Source organism: Cydia splendana, chromosome 1 (genome assembly GCF_910591565.1).
Source record: "Cydia splendana chromosome 1, ilCydSple1.2, whole genome shotgun sequence".
NCBI lineage: Eukaryota > Metazoa > Arthropoda > Insecta > Lepidoptera > Tortricidae > Cydia > Cydia splendana.
Genome location: NC_085960.1, coordinates 16,082,000 through 16,107,701, shown reverse-complemented (window position 1 = coordinate 16,107,701; position 25,702 = coordinate 16,082,000). Strand labels below are relative to the sequence as shown.

The 25,702-nt window shown below is 37.9% G+C and overlaps 1 protein-coding gene across 2 annotated transcripts in view; it reads right to left on the bottom strand.

The window, feature by feature from the left end:
- LOC134791065 (uncharacterized) overlaps positions 1-25,702 on the bottom strand; it is an 84,562-nt gene that overhangs the window by 41,921 nt on the left and 16,939 nt on the right. Inside the window, exons 3-4 of one of the 2 annotated variants that reach the window (XM_063762099.1) lie at positions 9,876-9,926; positions 2,610-2,713 (exon numbers count right to left, since the gene is read on the bottom strand). In XM_063762099.1, coding sequence (XP_063618169.1) covers positions 2,610-2,713; positions 9,876-9,926 — 155 coding nt within the window. The remainder of the gene's footprint in view (positions 1-2,609; positions 2,714-9,875; positions 9,927-25,702) is intronic. The other variant, XM_063762105.1, reaches the window with a different exon arrangement.

The window sequence follows — 25,702 nt, the reverse complement described above, 5'->3', positions numbered from 1 at the left end:
GGGGGAGTCACAAACTTTGTGACGTCACTTTTAACTTCATCAGTAACCGAAAATTACTTTAAATTATTTTATTCGCTATACAGTTAAATAACAAGTTTTTGAAACGATAATCGTTTTTATTACTTTAATTTTATTTCTTAATCAGTGTTGGGTTATAAAATTACTAATATTTCTTTTGTCAAAAATATTTTGATAAAATATTAAATAAATAATTGCCGATTTCGTTGAAGAAATGTGACGTCACACCAGGGGGGAGGGGTTTGCCAAAAGTGACCAAGTGTGACAAGGAGGGGGGGAGGGGTCAAAAAACCTAGAAATTCGTGTGACGTAATTAATGGATGACCCCTTACTATACAGTTTTTTTGATTCAAAAGAAACATCAGGTTTTTCTCGTTTAATGTTTTCTAACTTGCAATCTCAAATCGGGATTTATCTCGGCGACCTTGAGTTCTTAGTTCGCTGCTGCAGCCACGAGGTCGCCATTTTCCCGCTGCGGTCATTCACCCCGAATCAAGATGCAGCTGCAAGCGTTATGTCATGTTACGTCATTAAAACGTTTGGCTGGTGAAATGTTTCCGGATAATGGTAGAAATTAATGACTCAAGAGTTAGGCCGAGAAAAGTCTGCAGCGATTTTGATAGCACACGCAGTGCAAGTGTTATTTTAAACGTCAAACTTCTATGAAATTATGACGTATAAATAAATAACACATGCACTGCGAATGCTATCAAAATCGCTGCAGACTTTTCTTGGTCTAACTCTAGAAAATATTTGGAAACCCCTCAGGGCTCAAGATGGCTTGTTACCTATAGTAGTATTGCACAAATACTGAATAGGAATAGGCGAACAATCAGACCAAATGTTGATATGAATACCTAAAAATGTACAAATAACTAAGATATATTTGAGAAAGGAAACCTCATTATTGGCTGCAGGCTGACGAGAGCACGCAGGTTTCTAGGAAATCCGGTAAAGTTTTATGCAGACTTTTATTTGATAAATCAACCTCCAGCAGAGAATAAATATTAAATAGGTGACTAAAGTATCAAATATACACTAACTTTGGCTTCAGTAGTTTCGATGACATATTTTTTAAAAGGAATTTATTTAAGTAACTTTATTTGATTCGTAATTCGTAAATCAGTTAAATTAAATAGGTACCTAGCGATGAGCATGGATAAAAACGTCAATTAACTTAATTTGCCCAGATTGAGTGGACAATTTGGCTAAGTTGTTTACTCCATTGGGACCCCTGCCATCTCTTAGAGTGAGATATAAATTGCGATGTTTACCTCTTTACTAACAAATGACTCGCAGACACGAATACTTTCACAATCGAAATTCTAATTTACCCAGATGTATGTTACTGTTTAATTTAATCGTAATCATTCGCTTACATCCTATATTTCCACTGGATCCTATTTCCACAAAATCCACTGGGTTGTGGGAAAAAATCTGGATTAATACTTGTTATTTAAATCGATACCGTAATGCACTCTCGAACTAATTATGGGAAAAAATTTGTTCTGAAAGTATTATAATGCACAAATCAAAAAGTTTAATAATAATTGCAACGATGTTTTCCGCGTAATAGTACCTACGAGTCTGAACTAGGGTATTATTTAATGTAAATTATAAAATGCAGTACCTATAGTTCGTTTTTTTTAGCATTAGAAATTAGGTAAACAATCTTGATGTGTCTTTTAATTGAAAAACACATTTTTAAAATAAATTACGGCAAATATGTAACAATTATGAATCTAATACGATAATTTATATTCTTCTGCTTTCATAAGTAATAGTTTTTGAATTTTAAAAAGCGTTTTTCAATCAAAAGACATGTCAAGATCGCTTACCTTCTTGCAAGTTCTTTCTAATGCTAAAAAAAAACGAACTATACACATGGCTGTAAGATTTTACTTTCACCAACCTCCGAGCTCATGGATTTTGTTAAGTTCTAACTATAACTATTAGGTAGTAACGGCTCTTAAATGTAAAGATAATATTTTCATGAAAAATTGTTTGCGTCGACCAATATCAAAGTCGTTCGAAGTGTGCTGTGTACCTATTGATTTAACATTTAGTCCATGAATATCAAAAATCAACATTTACCACTTTGCGATGAGCGTAGACTAACTAAAACGATATTGATATGCATCGACACATTTCATGGCCGTTGCGAAAAGGTTTGCCATCGAGTTGCACATCAAGGAACAGTAGGTACCTACACTAGGTACAAGTACAAGCTTGCTAAGTCGCTGTACGGCGGCGAGACAGAGAAGCTAATCCGAACCTTAATTTTGATCTAAATATGATGTCATTTTTTATCATCCGCCCGTGCACTTCCCTCGAATGTGGGAACAAGTACGTACGAGCGAAAAACACGCGCAAATGATAAGAAAATGCCATTATTTTGATGGGTGAATCACCCTGATACCAATATTTAATGTACGTTCGGATTCGCCTGGCCTGGTATCTGATAGCGTATCCTTGGCATTGGCAATCGATGAGTCTAACGAATTTCCCATTAAACGAAAGTAACGCTTTTTAAAGCCACGTGGCGGTCATAGTTAAACACTATCGTTGTAACTGTTGTAAGTGCTACCAACCTCTAGCTCTTCTTCTGAAGAGTGGTGATCGTAGAGCTGATCTGGCTCGGGTTCTGGCAGCGCGCGAGGCGTCGGCGCGCACGCACATGCCTCTCCGCCCATACCTGGAGCAAAGAGATTATAACCAAGGTAATTATAACCATGACAACAAACAAGACAGTAGTAATACATAGCAGTAGGAGTTCAGCCATTCCAGATAAAAATAATCCTAGACATATAACAGTTCCATTGCAGATCTCGATGTACCTTAATTTCTTTTTCATACAATATATTTAACCTTGTATTAGTGTAGGTACATGTACACTAATAACATCAGAATAATTATTTAATATTTCTATGTGTGCTTTAAAGTACTTTAAAGTTAACATGTACGTAAGTGACCAATAGCTAATCTAGACATTGGTAATGGTATCATCTAATTCAAATGTAGCAAGCCAGTGTTAGAAATAATCTGTGGCTAACGATTTTTATCTTATTTATAAACGCTCACCACTGCACCGTTCCAGCCCCTAGTCCGAACTAATTCATGCATTTAAATTAACCGTATGCACAAACATTTTATACTTAAATATTTCAGCCGAAACTTGGAATACAGATGCTAATAATTTATTTTGAATACCGCCACCTATCTATTTTTGTTCTCGAGACTCTAGGATACGGTGTTGCGTTTTTATTTAGGAAAAAAACAATACTTGGCTTCTTCTTCTTCATATCTTTAGTTTACCGCGAAAACTATGTACAAGTACGAAAATATCCCCAACATATGGACCACGAGAACATGATGGACGGAAGGAGACTTACAATTGCAACGATTGGTCAGTGCATAATGTTATTAATGTTATAGAGTGTTAATTGCCATTGCCACTGCTAACTATGTTACGGCGCTTTCAGCTTAAGACCAGTCTAACAAGTAGGTTCTAGGTAGGTCTCACAGTATGTTCGTATTTAGGTATGTTGTAAGTAAATAACTACCTGTTTAGGTAAGTTGTCTTCCAAATCTGCAAAATATTTTTCCACCTTTTTTGGGTAGGTCCTATCCGATTAAGCTGAAATTTTAAGTATTATGACAACATCATGATGAAGATAAATAAGATGGCCATAGGACCTACGTGATAAACGTACAGTCGTCGAGAAAACCACATATCAAAAATTGAGAAGAGACTTTATCATGTGCGCACCCTAACCCAGACAAAAATATCTTTGGTGCTATATTTTCGAAAACCTTAACAATTCCGCTCCGATCCGACCCGCCCCGATCACTATACTATGGCCGCTGTCCTGTGCAAGAGATCCCATAGTACGTTGACTGTCTTATAATGGCGTTCCTGTACTAAGTTTCCCTCCTAAATAAACATCAAATTATCCACCGCAGGGCCAAGCATCTAGTGAAATGAAAACTTGCCGATACAACGATCTTATCTTGAATTCTCCCAACATTACTTTTAAAGTCCATGGCGTAAAGTCCAAGTTTGCACGGTGGTTACATGACAAAATTAATCTTGCCTTCTCAACATGCCTCCGGAGCCATAACTAATAGACACTATGGTGGAAGATGGCGTGGCAAGTATTACTAGGGTGAACATGTTTGTGTGATCACTGATCAAGATTCAGTGCTGACGGACTGGTCACGACCCGTCAATCGATATGGTGGCCACATTCAAGTATGTAATTGGCAGGAATGCTAAATTGTATTTTTTTGTACTCTCGTAGGCGTTGATTTCTATCATGCAGAACTCTGGTGAATTTATTGCAATCCCTCTTTTATGCCTTAATATGTTAATCTGAGATAGGTACCTAACTACCTATGTAACCTTTGTTCCGCAAATAACATATTTGTACCTTCCTAAGTTCCTATGGAATTTTCCTAGAATTCTCAACGCTATCTATCTAAAGTGTACCTACAGTTACTTACTTAACTAGGTGGACTCAGTGACGTCGCATTTGCGGAGATTAGGTACAGCCAATAATATTGATAAAGAATCTTTGGGGCAGGTCAGCTCCATGTCAGCTATATTTGATTGGACACGATGTCTTCATTATTAATTGTTGTTCTAGGAATGTTCCAGTTTTTTAACCTAGCGCATTCCTGCTAATCCTGCTACCGCGAGCTGAAGCAATCCGTTAAAGGCGTTCAATGTCCCAACACACTCCCCTCTACTCCCCCTAGCATATCTACGTTAATAAACGTGTATTATTGTCCGCGAATATAACTAATGTGTACCTACATATATTTTTTTTGCTTCTTTCTTTCCTCTCGTGGGCTTTCGCTATCCACTGCTGGGTTTTCTGATGATGTTTAAATGAATGAGGCTAGTTTTTCGCACTTTTAACATATCTTTCTCACTTTCTTTTACCTAAACTGTAAAAAAACTCTAGTTGACTTAAGTGATGCCCAATACATTACACACTTAAAGTGGTGTTTGCTTTCGTAAATGTAATTTTCTGAAGAACGACTCTTTTTGCGTCTCTTCCAGACTTACCTATAAAATCTAGCAATTATTTCAAGGCGTTAAGTACCTATATATGAATTGTCTTAATGCTAGTTGGTCACCGCAATGCAAACATGGCGTGGCGGCGTGACGTGCATGCGTGGGCCCGGCCCGGCCACTCGAACGCATACAGCTACACAGTTTCTAGCCCGTTCTGGGGGCCTACCGCGAACACAGAAAATTGAAAATTCATCTTGCATATTTGAGCGATAGAGGCAAATAGATGAACGCATTGGTTGATTGGTTCGAGGTTAAAAAACCCGGTAACTGCCGTCGATATAAAATAACCAAATGCAATGCAACAAATGACAGAATGAATTATCCAAATAATATTCCAATGATTACAACATATACCTATACTGCGTTATACATAAACAGCTACAGAAATCCTACAATGTTTCCTTTGGAGTGATCTAGCTGTCATGATACTCGTGAAAAACAAAATTTTCCTTTTAGTTACTTTGTCTGCACGAGGGCGATTAGAACTTTATAATCTGTTATGGACAGTCTGGACAAATCATAATCCATAATCCGTTTCATTACAAGATCCTCCTTGAATTAGCTGGGACGTATCACGATTCACGATAAGTCCACTGGCATTGGCATACTTACTTCAATATTTAAGTTTAAACATGTTTAATTGTTTATTGACATGTTGTATGTGTATATTATTAATTTTATTTACAGGTATGTAAATATTATTTTAGCAAAGGAGATCAGTGTACCCAATAGCTGAAATACTTCTACAATCGACAAAAAAAAATCATGGGCTACTATCATTTTGTTGCTGTAGTAGAGCTACTTTTATATTGTTATGGAGTTAATCCGTTTTGGTTGTAAGCATACAAGTAACATATAATAACATCGGTAGACTAGTGGGCGCATGTATAATTGCCCTCGCCTTGGCAGTGGCAAGGCCAAGGCCACTCGCCCCCCTCCCCGCGCGGTTTTTGCGCAGTGATGTAATCCGCAATTCGGCGCGAGCGCAACATGGCCGCCCGACGCGCTCGGATAAGCAATTTTATTTTCTTTCTGTAAAGAGCCTTGGTTATGAGATCTTATAGCATCGCAACGTAATCCTTCGTTTTAGATAAGTAAATTTATGATTGTCGTCACATGTTACAAGATCAGACCTCGTGAAGACCTTAGTAGTTAAGGGTGGTTGACAAAAAGATGGCCGCTGACCGTCAGTTTTCACAATGGACAAAGATCGGGTCCTAACGATTTTATCTACTGACTGTTGCTTAGGTAGTCTTTTTCGCGGCTGTTGGTTTATTTAGTCACAATATAAGAATTAGCAGCCATAATGTTTTAAGGATGGCAGTCTGGCAGTAACAGGTGGGGTTTCCATTGCCACAGATCATCTATTACTATTAGAATGATGGTGATAGATGATCGCTATTAGTTACCGTCCATGGTAATATTGGTTATACATAGGGGACCATGATAACTTTATATTGCAGTGCAATTCATGTTTCACATGTACCTACTATGAGATGGGAGAAAGATTCTTCTCAGCATCACTCTTCCATATATTAGTGAGATAGAGAGACAGATAGCGTTTTGTTGTCGTCGTAGCGCAAACGATTGTCATCTTATCTTAGCTCCCTGGGGGCCGATTTTTGAATTTCGACCGCTCGGTTTCGTGTATTTCGTTCATTAATATCTCCAATACTAGGCATTTAATTTCTACTAATAGAATTGAAATCGAGCGGTCAATACCACTAGATTCCAAATTTCGATCGCTCGTATTTAAATAATTAGCATTTCGCCGTTTTCCACCGATTTTCGAGTGACGAAATCGAGCGATCGAAATTCAAAAATCGGCCCCCTGTACTTCTACTATGCTATCTTTCGATCTATTATTGAAGAGCTGATGCGTTCCTGTCGGCGTAGCTCAGAGTATTTAATAAGTCTTCTCTATAATCATCAATCCCATGCAATCTTTTCTCAATGTATCAAATCTACCAAGTTATATAATTCTTAGTCTTCCTCTTTCTCGCTTTCATGGTACATATATGTACCCTCATTCTATGGACAACACGTCTCTATGGTAGTACTATGCTAGCTTGAATGTAAGCCGTGGCTTGCGTGAGGGAAACTTGTTTCTGATATACTCTTAGTTTCCGCAGCCAACGGACGCAACGTGCGACCGCATCGGGACCGCAGGCGCATTGCACGTGCAATTACACACGCGCATGCGCCCACCCCATTAGTCATGCAACACCTATCAAGAAATCTCTCCGTCGACTCCCTTCTCCGCCGGCAAGATAAGCTGTTGAAATGTGTGGAGAACCAAAATGTATTGTTGTCTTTTAATACAATAGAGAATGATATTCCAGTGGTATTCATATAGGTACCTATTCTTCATTTTAGTGACGAATTCTAAATTTATCGAGTTTGACAGTCGAACTAGATGGCGTTTTGTAGTACTTAACTGAATTGTCAAACGTCAACTTCTGACAACCAAAGCTACCGTACAATTTACGGAGTCGTAACACTCGTAACCGAGACAGTTCATTTCATTTATCGAATTCGAGATACGAATTTTACTTAGGATATATATACACACCTATACTAGTAGGTACCTATTAATAACTTTGTTTATAGTAAATCCGATTAGTATTATCCGATTAATAAACAAAAGACAGATTAGAATTACAAACACAGCGATCTCTTCAAGGTTGTATGAAAATGATGGATGGTAGTAATTATATACTTAACTACAATAGAAATTTGACTACTCCAAAAAAAGTGTATAATCCAAATAAATAGAAATAAGCTAATTCGAACTTGGTATCCCAGCAAAGAGTGAAATAATCAAAATAATAAGACGTCGTAGAAAGTTATGAAAACAAAATGGTAGTTGAAGTTATTCACGGTCTGGCCTGCTCCATACAATCCAATAGAAAATTATCGGGAACATCGTCTCATGCTTCTCGTATATATTTATATTTTTAATCACAGTCAGCATCAGACTACTAGGATAGATTATATATATATATATATATATGATAGATACAGACTAGCTTCATATCAATTTAAAATCAAATTTGTGGATGCAACAATCAGATGTCAGCCTGTATGGAGGAGTAATTTGTCAGAGAGGCATCGGACCTTGTGGCCGGCGTCGCCTCTGTACTATTTCCGGATGAATGGCCACTACTGTGCGTATCGTGCATATACCAGAGTCAATTTATATAGGGTAATCTATCTTCAAACAAGAACACTTCGCGCGCGCAAAAGAACAAGTGACGATACATGCTACTAAAACTCATGAGCCCTGTATTTGAATATCAAACGCAAATGGGGTTGGCAACTGTCAAAGGTTTGCATAGATGGCGCCATCATAGCTTGCCCCTTTTTCTATGAGATTTGTCTTAAAAAAGCTGGCATCCAGGGCATTAAAAAACAAAAATTTGACACAATCTAGGGATTGACAGGGCAAGCTATGCTGGCGCCATCTGCTAAATACTTCGACCGGCCAACCCCATTGATAAATGTTTGGTCATTAGATTTTGATGATAGGTTACTGTCTTTAGTGCTGATACTTTGCATATACCTTCATCGTACGCGCCTTCCCGGACACTTTGCCAAACTATCTGTCGTATAATTGGATGCTGTGGAGATCTGCGCGGAAATAAATCAGAGGTTTGCCGTTTGAGAGGTTGTTTGATTTAAGAGTGAATTTAAAGCGACACGCCAATTTAATACGGGCAAATAAAATTGTTTATGTATCACTAATTGGTACTCTCCTGTATATCACTAAAACTCTAGGTCATGTCGACAGTTAGACATATTAAACATCCTAATAAGGTCAAAATCTGTGTCTGCTTGAATAGTTGCCCCTAACATATATAAAGCCATACCACTCCATATTATATTTTTATACTAATGTCATATCACTGCATTCAAGAAAACCTACAGTGTTTCCACAGCTTTCTTATTGTGCAGATAATTTAGTTACCTACCACATATATAAAGGAATAAATTGGTTGATGGACCCACGATGGACCATTGGTCGACAAAATCCCGATTTATTGGGCATCAATCAACCGGGAAGTGACCTTTACGCAGTCAAAGCAACCGGTTAGAGGAATCACTTTGAAAATACGAAGTTACAAAGAGTTGTTGGTAATGACCTATCAATCACATCCGCCCACCAGGCACCCAGCACCCACGTCGCGTTCTGTTACTAGAGTTACTACTGTAGTATGTAGTATGCGAGCGAGCTGCCAAAACCAACAGATATTCGTATATTATCTCGTCATTTTATCTATTTATAAATACTGTACCGACGCCAAAATGGGATTAATTGTAAAGGAAGTAGTTAGAGTCAGTGTTATACTGTTTATGTTCGTTTCACTCGATTTGTGTGAAAGCTAGAGTTAGATCAAGGCAAGTCTGTAGCGGTTTTGATGGCGCAGCCTGAACAAGTGTGAAATTATGACGTATAAATATTACGTATAACACTTGCACAGTCTATGCTGTCAAAATCGCTGCAGACTTATCTTGATCTAATGCTATGTCAATTGATTCCTCAAGGTATTTCCTCTCAACTGGATTACGTTGACAAGATAACACGAAAGTATAGGCTAGGCGGCGTTAAGTTTTCTCATTTTCTCGTATACCGTATACGGGATTTTATCACTCTACATAGTCTACATCTACACACTCTAAACGAAATAAAACTTATTTACTTATACAGATTTCTGGACTGGATCAGGTAGGTAGAATATTAGGAAAACCTGTCTTAGTTTAAATAAATAATACTCACTGATATCTGTTACATCGTTCCACTTCATGATGACGTCGGTACAAAAATCACCTGAAACAAAGGAAAAGATATTTACTTATATTATGGACCAACTTAATGATTGATAATATATAAACATTCACCTACTCATACTAAGTATTAGGATTGCATTTTAATTTTAAAGATAAAATAATGTGGTAAGTAGAAGTAGCGTAATTCTAATATTTTATAGCGACTTATAGAGTTTTTGTTCGAGTCTATAAATGGTGTTTGGTGTTTTCGGCAAATATTAAAATTATAAAAAATATATCGTACATCATTTGTAAATAGCACTGAGATAACAGCTCGGTATACTACAATCAACTTAAAAATAAATAGTCATAGTTAGTAGTAACTGTAATATGGTGTACTGAGATGAGACGATAGCTAACTAAAGCCATCGTATTGTATTTAGTTTGCTTGCCTATTAGTGTCTTGGGAATATATTTATGTATAAAAGAATAGCACGATATGAAATATGCACGTAGACAATGCGATAATATCGCATACATATTAATAACCCAAGCATGACTCTGAAATCTGTTTAAGATAAATTTATTACACGGCACTACGGAGAAAATATTAAAGTATGTAGGACATGTAGGTACAGTAGTCTGACTTTATGCAATAGTTAAAAAATCAAACTTATTAGAGAAACAACGTGTTTCAATTATCTGATTGCAATTAAGCGAGACAATTCGTAAAGATTATAATTTATTATCTATGTATTTCCAAGGGTCCGTTTCAGGTAGTGCATAAAACTATTTCACTTGTAATTTCAATTCATAGACAAAAATGTTGATTTCTATGATTTTAAATAAAATAATGGTTTTAGAACTTTTTTATATTACGTCTCGCTTGTCATCGCCGTTATAGAGGAAGGACCACGTACTTTGCGCATAGCTAGAGCGATAAGAGTTTAGATATTGCAATGATTCAAATGGTGTGGTTAAACTTCTGCGTATATATATTTACTACGACGATATTAGCATAGAATGAAATTTCGTTCAGCGTGAGAACGAACTTCACAATAGGAGCTCTAATTACAATGGAACGCCAGAGAATCCGCTGAAAAAAGTATGTTGCATACAATGTGCAGCGGTCGGTGTTTAGTCAAACTAACTATTGGCACGCACGTGACGCACGCAAGCTCCTCGACGCTCAATAAACGATTTGATATGCACATTATAAACGATCCGCGGTCCCAGTATTGCTAACAGACTCCCTAGACTTAAAAATGAGGATCGGTTGCGATTGCAATATGCACAGTATCGGGCCTAGAAAAATACCGTCACAAAATACTTCAGCAAGCTAACGATATATAAATAAACGCGAATATTCTGAATTAATTACTACATTCATGGTCATTTTACATGGTCTACATTCACCAAAATTAAGGGAGACGATACAATCTAAATGTCATTGAACCCTAGCGAAATTTAATCTTTTAAGACGAAACAGGAGCTGAGTTTTAAATATTTTAGGTAAATATACCCGTCTCGCTAACGGAAGCGGCACCTAAAAGTAGTGCGATAAGGACAAGGCGAAAAATCCTGCGTAAAAATCTCAAAAATCGAGGTTTCGTACTCCCCTGTTTCCTCCTCCAAAACTTAACCAATCGTAACCAAATTTGGAAATCTAAATGATTATGAAATTATCTGTGTCGGACCGTTTTGCTTTTTTGGCTAATTGATATCAGTTTTGAATGCCACGCCTCTCATTGCGGCATAGTCAATTAGGCCATTTTGGCCATTTTTGAAGGGCTCTAACGCCTTAAAAAACAAAAATATCAAAAAAAGCGAAACGGTCCGACACAGATATTGACAATATTAATCTGTGATGAAAAAATCATTGCTCTAGCTTCAAAAACCACGGAGGAAAACGAGGAGTACGTTTGTATGGAGAATTGACCACTCCCGTTGGCTCTTAAGCTCTAATAAAGTAATTTTATAAGAGATCTAGGAGAGGAGAGCAAACAGCAGCGCTAAGCCGGCCTACATTTCCTGAATCTCTCAGATCGTCGGTCGCCGACCCGGCTTAACCCTCATTTGCTAATTCAGTTTAAATTAAATTAAAACCCGAGGTAGTCACTGGGAATTGAAATTTTAACAGAGATCTAAAATATGCATGCCATGATGCCATGACACCGCTATGTGACGAACTACAGAGCAAAACTAGACCGTTTATTCTTCGGCCTTTAACTACTCTCGATTTACTATTAGAAGTATTTGAACAAATTAAATTATTTTTCAGCAAAATAATTTGTTTTTACTTTTTTATCAAGTAGAAACACTACTATATAAATTCTGGATGATGGCACCATAGGAGGTAAACCAGAAGAGGTGGAACGGGATCTGCTCCCGCTTCTTCCTCGCCTTCGAGAATTGGGGCTAGAGGTTAACTCTGCCAAGTGCGAGTTCTTCCCCTGTAGCGCCGGGGCCCGTTCTTCCTTTCCCTCCTTTTATGATATCCTTCCTGGTCTTAAGGAGGTGTCCGGTCAAAATTTTAACCTTTTGGGCTCCCCTATTTTCGCAGAAGCGGTCCCGGAGGCCTTCGAGGTTAGAAGACAGCTTCTCTTGATGGCAAGGGAGAGATTAGAGAAACTGTCAGCGCATGTTGCTCTCGTGCTGTTGCGGGTCTGCTTTGCTGTTCCCAAACTCATGTACTTTTTGCGCACAGTACCGACTTGGCTTCACCCTATGCAAATGGACTCCTTTGACTGTGATTTGAGGGAGTCTGTTGAGTCCTTGCTTAATGTGGCTCTAAATCCAGAACAATGGGACCTGGCATCCTTGCCCATTCGGAGTGGTGGTCTGGGGGTGCGGCGCGTGCGGGATGTGAGTCTACCGGCATTCTTGGCATCGGCGAGTGGGGTCGTGGATCTTGTTACTCGAATTTTATCTCCTAATGGTAACAGGGTATCCATACCTTACGCTGCTGATGCTTTGGCGGCTTGGATGGCTCTCAATCCGAACGCGCCCCGACCCGAGAAGCCGGACGTACAACGGCTATGGGACGATGTTGGAGTCAAGAGGATTGTCGAGGGTCTGATAGAGAACGCAGTGGGGGCGGATAGGGCGAGGCTGCTGGCGGGGTCCGCACCAGAATCGGGGGCGTGGTTGCAAGCGCTTCCATCTCCGCATTTGGGCACCCTCCTTGACAACGATTCGATGCGGGTGGCGGTGGCTCTTCGCCTGGGCTGCGATGTGTGTGTTCCTCACCTATGCATCTGCGGTACTATGGTGGAGAGCAACGGCCACCACGCTTTGAATTGTGGTCGATGTGCAGGGAGATTCCCACGCCATCACGCTCTTAACGATCTGGTCCGGAGGGCGCTTGTTTCCGCGAATGTTCCATGCATGCTTGAGCCCCCAGGCCTTAGCCGGTCGGATGGTAAGAGGCCTGACGGTTTGACGCTGGTGCCTTGGCGGAGAGGAAAGTGCTTGCTTTGGGACGCTACATGCGTCAGCACTTTTGCTGCATCGCACATTGGCCGCACCGTGAGGGCAGCAGGGGCAGCTGCTGAGGTGGCGGCGCTGAGGAAACGGGAGAAGTACGCGGAATTGGACGGCTATTTGTTTGTGCCTCTGGCGGTCGAAACGGCTGGTTGTTGGTGCTCAGAGGCTAGAGAGTTTTTTAAGGAGGTTGGGAACCGTTTGCGAGATAGAGGCCTGGATCCCCGCTCCGGGTCATTCCTGGTGCAGAGGTTGTCCATCGCGATTCAGCGCGGTAATGCGGCGAGCGTTTTGGGCACCTTTGCGCCGGGGATGACGCGGGGTGGGATATTTGACTGACTCAGTAGAAAAAAAAACTATATTAATTATAAACTCAAAAGTTGAAATACTTCTAATAGTATTGATTGGCAGTGCCATCTCTCTCGCTAACTCGGTATCATCATGAGATGATCCAGTTAGAAGGTTCGAAGGTTCGAACCATACTGTTCTACCTTAGGGATGGCCAGGGGGCGCCACAAGGCTTCAGTAAGAAGTGCATATACTTGGAAAAATTCGACCTATGCCGCTGTGGCCCGGTGGCCGAGTTCAGGTACCTGCCGCGATAGCAGAGGACGCTGGTTCGATTCCAGCCTGGGGTACTGGAGGCCTTGGTCACTTTTCTTAGTATATGACATTTATTTCAGTTTACTCTCGATTTGATAGAGATAATTTTTAGGGCATACGACGGAAGATAGTGGTTCACGTGCATTTTGTTTTTCAATACCTAATCTGTAACAAAACATAAAAAAAAAACAGGATTTTCTTTCTGAAACTATGGGTTACGGTTCAGAAATGATGGAGTTCTCACGTAACACAAAAAATAACTGATTTGCAAGACCGAAGTGACCCCATAAGTGTTCCGTGAACAAAGTTTTGTTCGGAATACTAAAAAACGGTCGAAATTATCTCTTGTAGTAGTCATTATGACCTATATTATATCATATATCTAGAATACCCCTTCCTCTGACATCTGAGTTAAGATATTAATTATTCACCGCAATAAAAAAAAGTCTCGGCAAGAGATATTGCACGCTCTTAAAAAACGGTTTTAGCTTGAGTAACTCTTCATCAAACCAAAAATATTACCCAATTCCAAAGAAGAAGCACCAAAATTTTCCTTTGAGACTTTTAAGTTTTTAGGCAAGAGCGATTAATTCTTGGTTTGATGTTTTCAACCTACAGTCAAGGGCTAAAGCTATTTCAAAGAAGAAGCACCAAAATTTTCCTTTGAGACTTTTAAGTTTTTAGGCAAGAGCGATTAATTCTTGGTTTGATGTTTTCAACCTACAGTCAAGAGCCAAAGCTATTTCAAAGAAGAAGCACCAAAATTTTGCTTTGAGACTTTTAAGTTTTTAGACAAGAGCGATAAATTCTTGGTTTGATGTTTTCAACCTACAGTCAAGAACCAAAGCTATTTCAAAGAAGAAGCACCAAAATTTTCCTTTGAGCCTTTTAAGTTTTTAGACAAGAGCGATAAATTTTTGGTTTGATATTTTCAATATACGGTCAAGAACCAAAGCTATTTTAAAGAAGAAGCACCAAAATTTTGCTTTGAGAGTTTGGTTTATTTGCAAGAAGTTAATTTTAGTTGTCAAATTGCCTGCTAGATGTCGCTGTACCGTGTGTTGAAAATCCTAGTTCCCGGTGTTAAGATTTTTCCGAGAAACATGACGTCTGGCCGGTACTAAATATTGTTAAGCTTTTAGAACAGTTGTACCTCTATTGAATTTATTACATTATTGTATAGTCAATAAGAGGGCTTTTAGTTTAGTTTCGAACAAGTTTCGAACAACAAACATTACATCTTCAACTAATCACGAGAATCATGTTGGTTTAAGAAAATTAATTCTTTTTACAAGATATACTAAATTTTGCGCTAAGAAAGTTCAGCTTTAGATATAAATAATATAATATTTTACATTGAGTAACGTATTCTTGAACCAATGCTTTTTCTTGTTTTTATGGAGAAATACAATTCTCAATTCAATTATGAGTATCTTAAACAAAGTTTCTTGGCACAAGTTCTTTAAGTATTGCACTAAGACACTTAGGTTCAATTCAAAAACTACAATACATAAAACAAAACGCAAACGCTCTTGGTGAGAATATTAATCTTAAAAAAAAAAAACTTTTTGTAGCTCGGATAAAGAATTGATATTTTTGGCTTAAATAAAAAACGTTGAAACATTTTATATCTTGAAGCAAGAATTTTATTGTTTCCTTATATAGGAAACACAAAATATCTTGACTCAAGCGTATTTACTTGGCTGGAGAACATTTTTTTTTCTGTGTATACAGGCAACAGAAATATCAAAAACAATCAAGCGTAGACTCCCGCACAGCATTCGTCAGAATGACCTTGAGCTTGAGCCTTGAGCATCGCAGAAACATCCATAATAAACACCTGGACTCATCCAAGCGTGAAGTTCAGTATTGCTTAGAATAATAAATTAAGTATTACATTAATAAAAAATCTATGTAAGTACATATCTTTAGTATTGCCGGAGGAATATCAACTCCTGGAGCTCCTTTATACCTAAAACCCACCGATACCAGCATAACACGGGTAACGATTGAATAGTTTGTCGCACAAAAAACGTGCTTGTAGATGTATATCCTGTGTAAATAAAAGACTGCTGACTGCAGGTGCCGGCGAACATTTTCTAAGACCAAACACTCGCTCGGTGAGACATCTTGCCTTACCTACTCAAATATAAAATATAACGGTAAGATTTTGGGGATTTCTGGCAGCCTTACATATGGTTGGAAAAAAAAATGAGAGAGAGAAATAGTTTTTAGAGAACCAGACTATGCCGGTTATAGTTAATTATCTTGCATAACAAAAATGGTGAAGTGCATAAAAGAAACGATATTATTTTCGAAATTAAAGTTTTTCATTCTGACCTGTTTTATATAAATATTATCTTCGATGTTAAAATATAAACCCACTATGAACGTTTTTAGTTTTTAGTCCATTAATCGAAATAGGTACCCCTACCTACAGACAAAATTATAGTCAGGTAAGGACATCTAGTGCCTTCTGAACTGGAATTAATAAGCCCATAATAATTAGCAAGTACATATTAACAATCTAAAACTCTCAGAAATGCAGAGGTAACTTATGAAAGCTAACAAACAGCTTAATAAAAAGTAACAAGTTCCAACCAAATCACTTGAGCAAGTTGCTCTAAAAGGAGTTGGCAGACCGGTTCTGCGAGAACACCTAACCGCAGCCTAAACAAACCGAATCAGATAATGCTACGCGCTTATTGAATCGTAAATATCAAGTGGACGTAGTTTTATTGACTCTTTGCTATTAAAAAGTCTCATCTCAACCAAGAATGTTTATAAGAAATGAACTGTAGGTAAATGGTAAAGGCAACTTCAACTATTAATTTTCAACCGACGAAAAAAACGGAGGAGGTTCTCAAGTCGACGCGTATATTTTTTTTTAAATCATCAAAACGATTTGTACTGTCTTGTGGAGTTAGCAATAAAAATGCAATCTATGGATTCCAGTAAAATATTCGGTGTTCATGAGATGAAACCATCGATTGCTTCCATTATGTAATTTCATATGTGAATTTTCATAAAAATAAAAACCTCAACCAGTAGTTTTCTTTAAAAAAAAACCCATACTTACACCAGTTTTGTGTTTAGGGTTCCGTACCTAAAAGGTAAAACGGGACCCTATTACTAAGACTTCGCTGTCCGTCCGTCCGTCCGTCCGTCCGTCCGTCTGTCTGTCACCAGGCTGTATCTCACGAACCGTGATAGCTAGACAGTTGAAATTTTCACAGATGATGTATTTCTGTTGCCGCTATAACGACAAATACAATAAAAACAGAATAAAATAAAGATTTAAATGGGGCTCCCATACAACAAACGTGATTTTTGACCAAAGTTAAGCAAGGCGTCGGGCGTGGTCAGTACTTGGATAGGTGACCATTTTTTTTTTGCATTTTTTTCCGTTTTTTTCATTATGGTACGGACGGAACCCTTCGTGCGCGAGTCCGACTCGCACTTGCCCGGTTTTTTATTAGATTATGAGAATTCTATGTAATTCTTACTCAGCATCATGAAAACCTAATAGGAGAAAAAATCTATATACTTAAGTTAAATGTCAACGTCACCTATTAATATTATTATCCGTCTATGTAGGTATTTTTTAAAAGCCAAATATACAATTAATTTAAAGGTTATATCAATTCTCCAACTCTCCACAGTATAATAAAGTCGTATACTACGAAGGGTTAAGAAACTTGATATTTATAATTATTAGGTAATTAAAATGCAATTGCGATATGAAACGCTAAATTGAGGCGGACATTTACTTTCCCAGGCTTTTAAAACTAGTCTCGCCGTTAAAATTGGTTCATGCTTTTCGGCGTGATTACGATTTAAGGCTTCATTAAACTCGATTAAATTGGCAACTTGGGTGCCATTGCGTTACGTTTTTTTTTCCATGTTTTTGACTTATTTTATAACTGCCTTTACAATTTATATCTGTTTTTTCTACTAGTCGACTGTAATTCTTGAATTAAGATTTCTTATACCAAACTGCAATTGGGTATTTTTAATGTATGGGCTCCCTACTCAACTATAATATTCATTTCGATACAGTTTAGTCAACTATAATGAAATTGACCAATCACAGCTCGCCGCGATCAAGAGGACGAAACAAAACCATAGCTCAAATTAATTATTTTAGGTTGTATAGTAGAAACAATTGGTTCATGAGTCAGAAACGCGCATGTGACACCCTTAATATAGCAACATCCATAGACTACGAAAACCACTTAGTGTTGCCTGTTAGTCTCCATAGGCTACGGTGGCCAAAATCGAGAAAACAACTGTCTAAAAATTTAATTTAGCGCGGAGCAAGTACCAGAGCCTCATGAGTTACGAGAAGGTGTCGTTGACCAGCCCGCCGTAGGGCGCGGGGCGCGGCGGCCAGGTCGCGTACCAGTATGAAGGTATCGCGGCTGCTCGCTAATCTTAGCTCAGTATACTTTTGGTTTGGTTTGTTTGTATGATTTTACTACTTTAAAGTTTTATTTTTGGTGACTAGTAGAAAAAGTATTGTATACAATAGTGATATAATCAAGCTTTTCAATCTCGTACCTTACTTAGGCAACTCAGCAAGCTTCGTTGCCTAAACACGGTACTCGACTGAAAAACTCTCTATTATATCACAATTGTATAAAATACTATTATTTTATTATATGCACTTCTGACACCATTTAGTAAAGTGAAGGTTCGTTTTGTTGGATAGGTACGCATTGTGCAACTCAAAACAAAATAATTCAAAGGTTAACTTGAAGATATACCCCCTTATTCATAAACGTTTACTAAAGTTAACAAGCCGATAATAATCGTTTGTCCCTTTCTATCATACCAATACGTCGGAAAGGGACAAACGATTATCGGCTTCTTAACTTTAGTAAACGTTTATGAATAAGGGGGGTAAATAAATGCTTCTTGTTATGATAGTTTTATAGTCAGTTCGGAAAGCACGACTCTACAATAAGAATTTATAAATACCTACGTATACGTACCCTAATCTTATTATGTAATAGTTTCTTCTATATTTTTCAACTTATTGCAACCACCGTTATTTAATTTAAGAGATTTTTTGTCGGTGCAGTTCCCTCAGTCAGTTCTTAATGCAAGTTCTTTCACCTCTTTGGTACGACTACGACTCCTATTCTACCTTTCCTTGGTCTAAATAACTTTTCTCGGCCTTTCATTTAATCGTTATTTATTTTACGACTATTTTATTTATTTAAGGATCACCACCGCGTAATACCTACATCTAGAAACAGGTACCTACAATACCTACATATATATAATACAGAAAAACTAGACAAATGCTTAACCAACCACCTGACAACAATTCATAACTTGATTTTATTGCCTTTAGGTTTCATAAATCAGTGAAATAAAGGTGAAAAATATGTCTAAATAAAAAAAAAAACTGGATTTTTTATTCTCCTTACCTCGAAACATAGGTACCTATTTAAACCTCATCGCAGTACTCAATGAAAAAAAGCACTCGCTTAAATCAATGCCGACAAGAAACCCTGAAATATTCACAAGTTTCGAGGCGATTTAGGTACATATGTTGATAACGGGCCCATATGAAACGCCAGTGCAATGACTGCCGAGGTGACAACGATGTCAGACGCATTCTACATTTCAAATTTGGATTATTCGCCACAACCAGTTGGCAGCATTGAGATCCCTTTCTCAACGCCTCGTGTTTTTCCTAGCAGTTGGCGGAGCTGCGTAACCTCCGCGACCTGGATTCAGTTCAGGGGTCAACGCCCGCTGCACTCACCTACGATGCGATACTATCGCCTAGTGTAGATTTAGCAGCGAGAAGCGAAGCCTATGGATTAAGCAAGGCTCGTTGCTTGATGCCTTTAGAATGGAAGCGAGGGTTTTTTCATTTGAAACATTTAATTAAAATTAACTACATATCTACCTTTTGCCTTTTAAGTTTGAATGACAGAATGACTACCATTTTATAATAGTTTTCTTTGGGCGAACCTGTACTTGAACCATTTTTTTTACATAAGACATTCTATAAAAATAGCTATAATTTTGTTGACGGGAAAAATAAAACAAAATGTATAACAATTATTGTTATTTAACAAGCAATCGTTGTTTATCGCATGCCTGATGCCTGTGATACGACACGACACAGATACAGAGGCAAAACAACGAGTGTTATATAATCACCCACTCTTTTCATTAGTCAGCAACTCTTATTACACGTGTAGTTTATTTATCAGGCCTAAACGTTATCAGTAACGTTAACGTTACACAATCCCGGCAATTGGGGCGTTATCGCACGATAGTGCGCGGGTTGGTGACCTCCGCCAAAGAACAGCTGTTACGTAGGTACCTACTTGTTGTAAATAAACTACGTCACAACACATTGCAAATGACAAAAGACAACTTTGTTTCAAATTCAAGACGAAAGGGACGACCTCTTCTCCATTTTCCTCTCTGGATATTGACATTTTGGAAAATATTTTTACACAGCCTGATGCCCCTTGGTTTGATTTGTTTTATTAAGTATACGAGCTAGGAGCGAAAAAAAAGATTTCATACAAATTTTAAAAAAGCTAACTCTTATAATAATAAAAACATCGAAAGAAAATCAAACGAAAGAGCATTGCTATGGTTAATATTCATCATTGTAAAAAATATTTTCCAAAATGTCAATATCCATAGAGGAAAATGGGGACTTGTATGGAGAAGCGGACCGGTCGTCCATTATCCTCTTAAAAGTCAGTAACTTTAAAATAACCTCAATACATAGATGATTCATAATTAATTGTGCTACTTACTTTCAATTAAACTAGTCTCCGGTTGTGGTTTACCTAGTTGCACTTGATGTCTGTATTATAAAGGTCGAATGGGTACAATGATTAGAAGAATAAACTTTCTTTGCTAAAGGTTGGAAAAACACTTTAAAAATTAAAAGTTGTAATTTTTTCAGCAAACAGCCATTACTTTATTAGTACAAACAGCAACCTATTTTTATAAAAGAGAAATCGGAGTTAAATCAATACTAAAGATGTTTAAGAAATGTTAAGTACCTTGGTTGAACCAAATTAAGGAAAAATGGCTTAAACCTTTAACTTGGCAGTGTTTTCTCAAATATTCGTGTTAAAAAAGTCTCTTTTCTCTCTTTCCTTAGTGTTCAAAAACAATATAATATACGTATGTAGATTCATGAACCATTTAATTTACGCATAAATTTGCCGAGAGCAAGTTGTAAAACTAGTAAAACAGCAGAGTGCGTAAAAGAGGGGACATGTTCGTGACGATATTGCTTAGGAGAGTAGTGCTGGTTAGTTATCTGTGCTCGAGCGTCCACGATGCGGCTCATTACTATGTTGCATGGTAGTACTCGCTTGTAAAAACCCTACCTGGGACCAGTTGGGCTGAACCGGTGTCGCCGAGCTAGGGATGCGCAATGGTGTAGGTATAGACGCTAGAGTAGAATAGTGGAGAGAGAGCGGTACTGTTTATAGCATTTTCTGGTACGTTCAATTCGTTAATGTCAATTATATATGGTATTGAGATGTACAGTCATAACCAACAACTTTGAACACAAATCGCAAAAACTACCAGTTGGACGCATATTAGTGTCCATCGTGGGTAATATAGGGAAGTAAGCAAGACGCCCCCTACGAGTATATAGATACGAGGGGCGTTCAATATATAATGAGAATGAGATGCAAACTCTTTAAATATTAGGAAAGTAAATACTGGCCGGTAAAGCTAATCTACCTAGCTGATTGCCATGAAAAAAAAAACTTAACTGTTTTTTGTTTAAAAAAAATACGGCGATTTCTTTGCGATGCTATTGAGTACGTTAGCGAAAATGGAGAAAATTGAACTGCGCGCCGTTATCAAATAGTATAGTGATAGTCGATAAAAATGGAACCGTGCTGAGCCCGCAAGTCAATTTAGATTTACGGGACACTTTAAGGTCTAATGCTCCTCCGTATTGGACAGTCGCACGTTGGTGCGCCGAATTTAGACGTGGAAGAACATCAACCATGGATGACCCCCGCTCCGGACGCCCTACTACAGCAGTAACTGAAGAAATTGTGAAAAAAGTCGAAAACTTAGTTTTGACGGATCCTCGTGTCACGGTTCGTTTTATTGCTGAAAATGTAAAGATTTCAACGGGGAGCGTGGATAATATTTTAATGAACGCTTGGGTATGAAAAAGGTACCAGCGCGTTGGGTACCCAGAATGCTTACTGACACGCAAAAACAAACTAGAGTCGAGATTTGTCGAGAAGCTTTGGACCTGATACAGCAAGACCGGAAACTTTTTTTGGCGCGATTTATAACAATGGACGAAACATGGCTCCATCATTACGACCCTGAAACGAAACTGCAGTCTATGACATGGCAAAGGCCATCATCTCCAACTCCGAAGAAATTCAAGGTGGGCCCATCTGCCGGTAAGGTCATGGGCTCAGTTTTTTGGGATGGTAAAGGGGTCGTAATGATTGAGTATCTCGAGCATGGAGCCACTATTACGGGCACTTTATATGCCAAACAAATAGCAACATTGCGCAATGAGATCTGTGAAAAACGGCGAGGTAAACTCTCGAAAATTGTGTTGTTCCATCAGGGCAATGCACCGGCACACAAGTCCGCCGTTGCAATGGCTGCAATACGTGATGCTGGGTTCGATATCCTTAAGCATCCTCCGTATTCACCAGACCTCGCCCCTAGTGATTTCTACCTATTTCCGAGATTGAAGGAATACCTAAGGGGTCATCCATTAATTACGTCACACGCTTAGGGGGAGGGAGGGGTTTGCCAAAATGTGACCAAATGTGACAAGGGGGGGGGGGGGTCAAAAAACCTAGAAATTCGTGTGACGTAATTAATGGATGACCCCTAAGAGGCAAGAAATTTGAAGTCGACGACGCGGTAGTCGCTGCAGTACACGATTTTTTTAGTACTCAAGATGAAACCATTTTTAGAAATGGAATTTTAAGTTTAGAAAAAAGATATACTAAGTGTATTATGCTAAAAGGTGACTATGTCGAAAAATAAAATAACATTTAATAAAAGTTGTATATAACATACTCATTCTTACTTTTTATTGAACGCCCCTCGTAGATAGTAGATAAGACTTTGCTTTACCACCACATGTGCTATAAGAGATATGCCCCGATCGGGTAAGTAATATAAAAAAGTAATAGATAAAAAATTAAATAAGTAGTCTAACGCTGTCGCAAATACATACAATCGTTTCATCGCGCTTGCATATGAAATATTAATCAGAAAAATGGAATACAATTTATACAATCAATAAAATAGCGTATTCCATTGCAACAAAGTTTCTAACTTTCTATATATGTATTTATCAAAACATCACTGAATCCTTAATTTTACCAAAACGTGTTTCTGCAAGATATTTTGTTGAGCTGCCATTATGACCCTTACAAAATTCAAAACTGGCTTACTGAATTTCACTCATATTGTTAAAAAACCATATAAGAATGAAGACAGGTCAGTCTATTTGATTTTGGGACAAATCCGGGAAAATTTGCGACAACCCTAACCTTACACGACTTACTACTACAAGAAGCGTTCGAGGAAATCACGTACGCCTTACGGGCATTCGCAAAAACGTTTATTGTCAATGATCTTATTGATGTTCGTCAATAAATCGAGAAAACTTACCACTATACTTGCGATGATGAAGAATAAAGAAAAAAAAAAAATATTGATCTTATATGTCGTTTCCAATTGTAATTTGTTAATAATACCAACCTAACTGATTACATTATTCACTTAAGTTTTCGGAATTTTGATTTAGTTCTCTCAACCACGCGCAGGCCGCATGTAGACAATAGTTTTTAAGAAAACCGACTGCTCCTCCTATACTAATCTTGCCGATAAGACCCTAAATTTTAGAGATCATTAAGATACTGAAACCAACTGAAGATAAGCACGGAGATGATTTAAAACTGTATGCCTACCACAAAAATGTTAGATAGAGAAGAGAAAGTGCTAAATCATAACGATGCAAAACCACAAGTTGTGCAATAGGTATATTTATCATCTTGATGCATTAGGTAAGCGAGATTTGCATTTAAACGGTATAAGGGGAGAGAAAAACCTTTACAATTTGCACAACTTACAGACCGAAGACTTCTATGACAGTTTCGCCATAAAAACTCAATAGCACATTGTGCAATAGGTACCTTTAGGGAGATTGCCGAAATAAGACGAAATTGTTAGCCAGAGTCACGTCAATAGAAATCCGATTCCCGGGAGGCAGAGGGTTTTTATGACTTGAGTTTACAATTTTTATACCGTCCGTGTTATACTATACATACACGCAATGTTTTTGAACACACTTGCGAAGAAAATAATTAAGTTTAAGAAATTACAGTTTTCATTCGCCATTTCGTGTATAGTTGCCATAACCTAGCTAAACTAACCTAACCCATCTGTATATAGTCAGGATTGAAAATGGAATATATGCCTATAAAGAAATACCTACAGGTAATTTTTAATTTTAACACTTATCAAATCATTCAAGGTAAATCTTTTTTATAAAAAAAAAATCTCATCTTATTTATAGCTTGATTCACTTTGATTCATTTATACAATTTGAGGACCTAAACTTATCAGGGAACAAGTCCTTAGAGTCCTGAGTAAGTATTCTGAGAAGCATATAATGATAATAATTTTAAGATCCCGGTATGAATTGTATTGGCAAAGAGCGCTCAGTACTAAGAACTCTAATCATTTTGCCATACCGACACACATGAGATGGGTTAGAAACAAGATATATTTTATGGAATTTATCTATAAATAATTCATAGTTAACACGCGTATAATACAAGTAATTAGTTCCTTGTAGGTTGTTTGGCTGCATGAAATTCACGGTCCTGATTATTTAACAAATACCTTACCATGATGCCACGTCCTGGCAAATAGTGTTCACATTTAATTAAAACATGTTTATAAACGTTTAGTATATTGTTTGCATGGCTGGTGTGCCGCCAAATTATTTAGTAACTATAGTTTGACTCGTACTTTCAATTATCTATTTTATTTTTCTTTCAATGTTGCCTGTGCAGCGATTTTATTAATTGCCTTTCCCTTCGCAACAAGGACTAAACACGCAGCCAAACCGGATTACTGCTGAGAAAAACCGTTCAAATACACAATAAAACCCGCATAAGCCAAGCACAATAAACGTTTATAACCATCGTTCTGAAGAAATCTGATATTCTGATCAAACACCAGCCTTCTGCACATACGCAACAAAGTCGTGCACATTATGCCCTTTCCTGAGCCCGTTTATCGAGTCATTCGAGTCGCTCTTTGCGATGGATGCAATTCCATTCGGATGAATAGATTGAGCTATCAGTGGAACGAACCAATATATACATGCGCTCTGTGGACCTACCGCGAACATCGAAATTTCATTATCTGCCTCTTTATAGCTCTTGTGTTCGAGTGATAGAGGAAAAAAAGGACGCACTAAGTGGTTGCCGTTCCCAGTAGGCACTGTAATATCACAGATCCCCAGGTTACAGTTACACTGGTTTGCTTAAGCATTAGACTGGCGTTCGCTTGCGATTGATAAGCGATACACGGCCAGCTGATTACCATCAAGCGATGTTAATCGCCGGTTGATGGACAACTCTCGCGAATGAATGCGCTTGGAACGAAGCGGTTTCTATACAAGTTTTGTGCTGTAAGATTGGATTACATTTTCAATTTGAACGAGTCGTACAAAAAGTTGTTTTC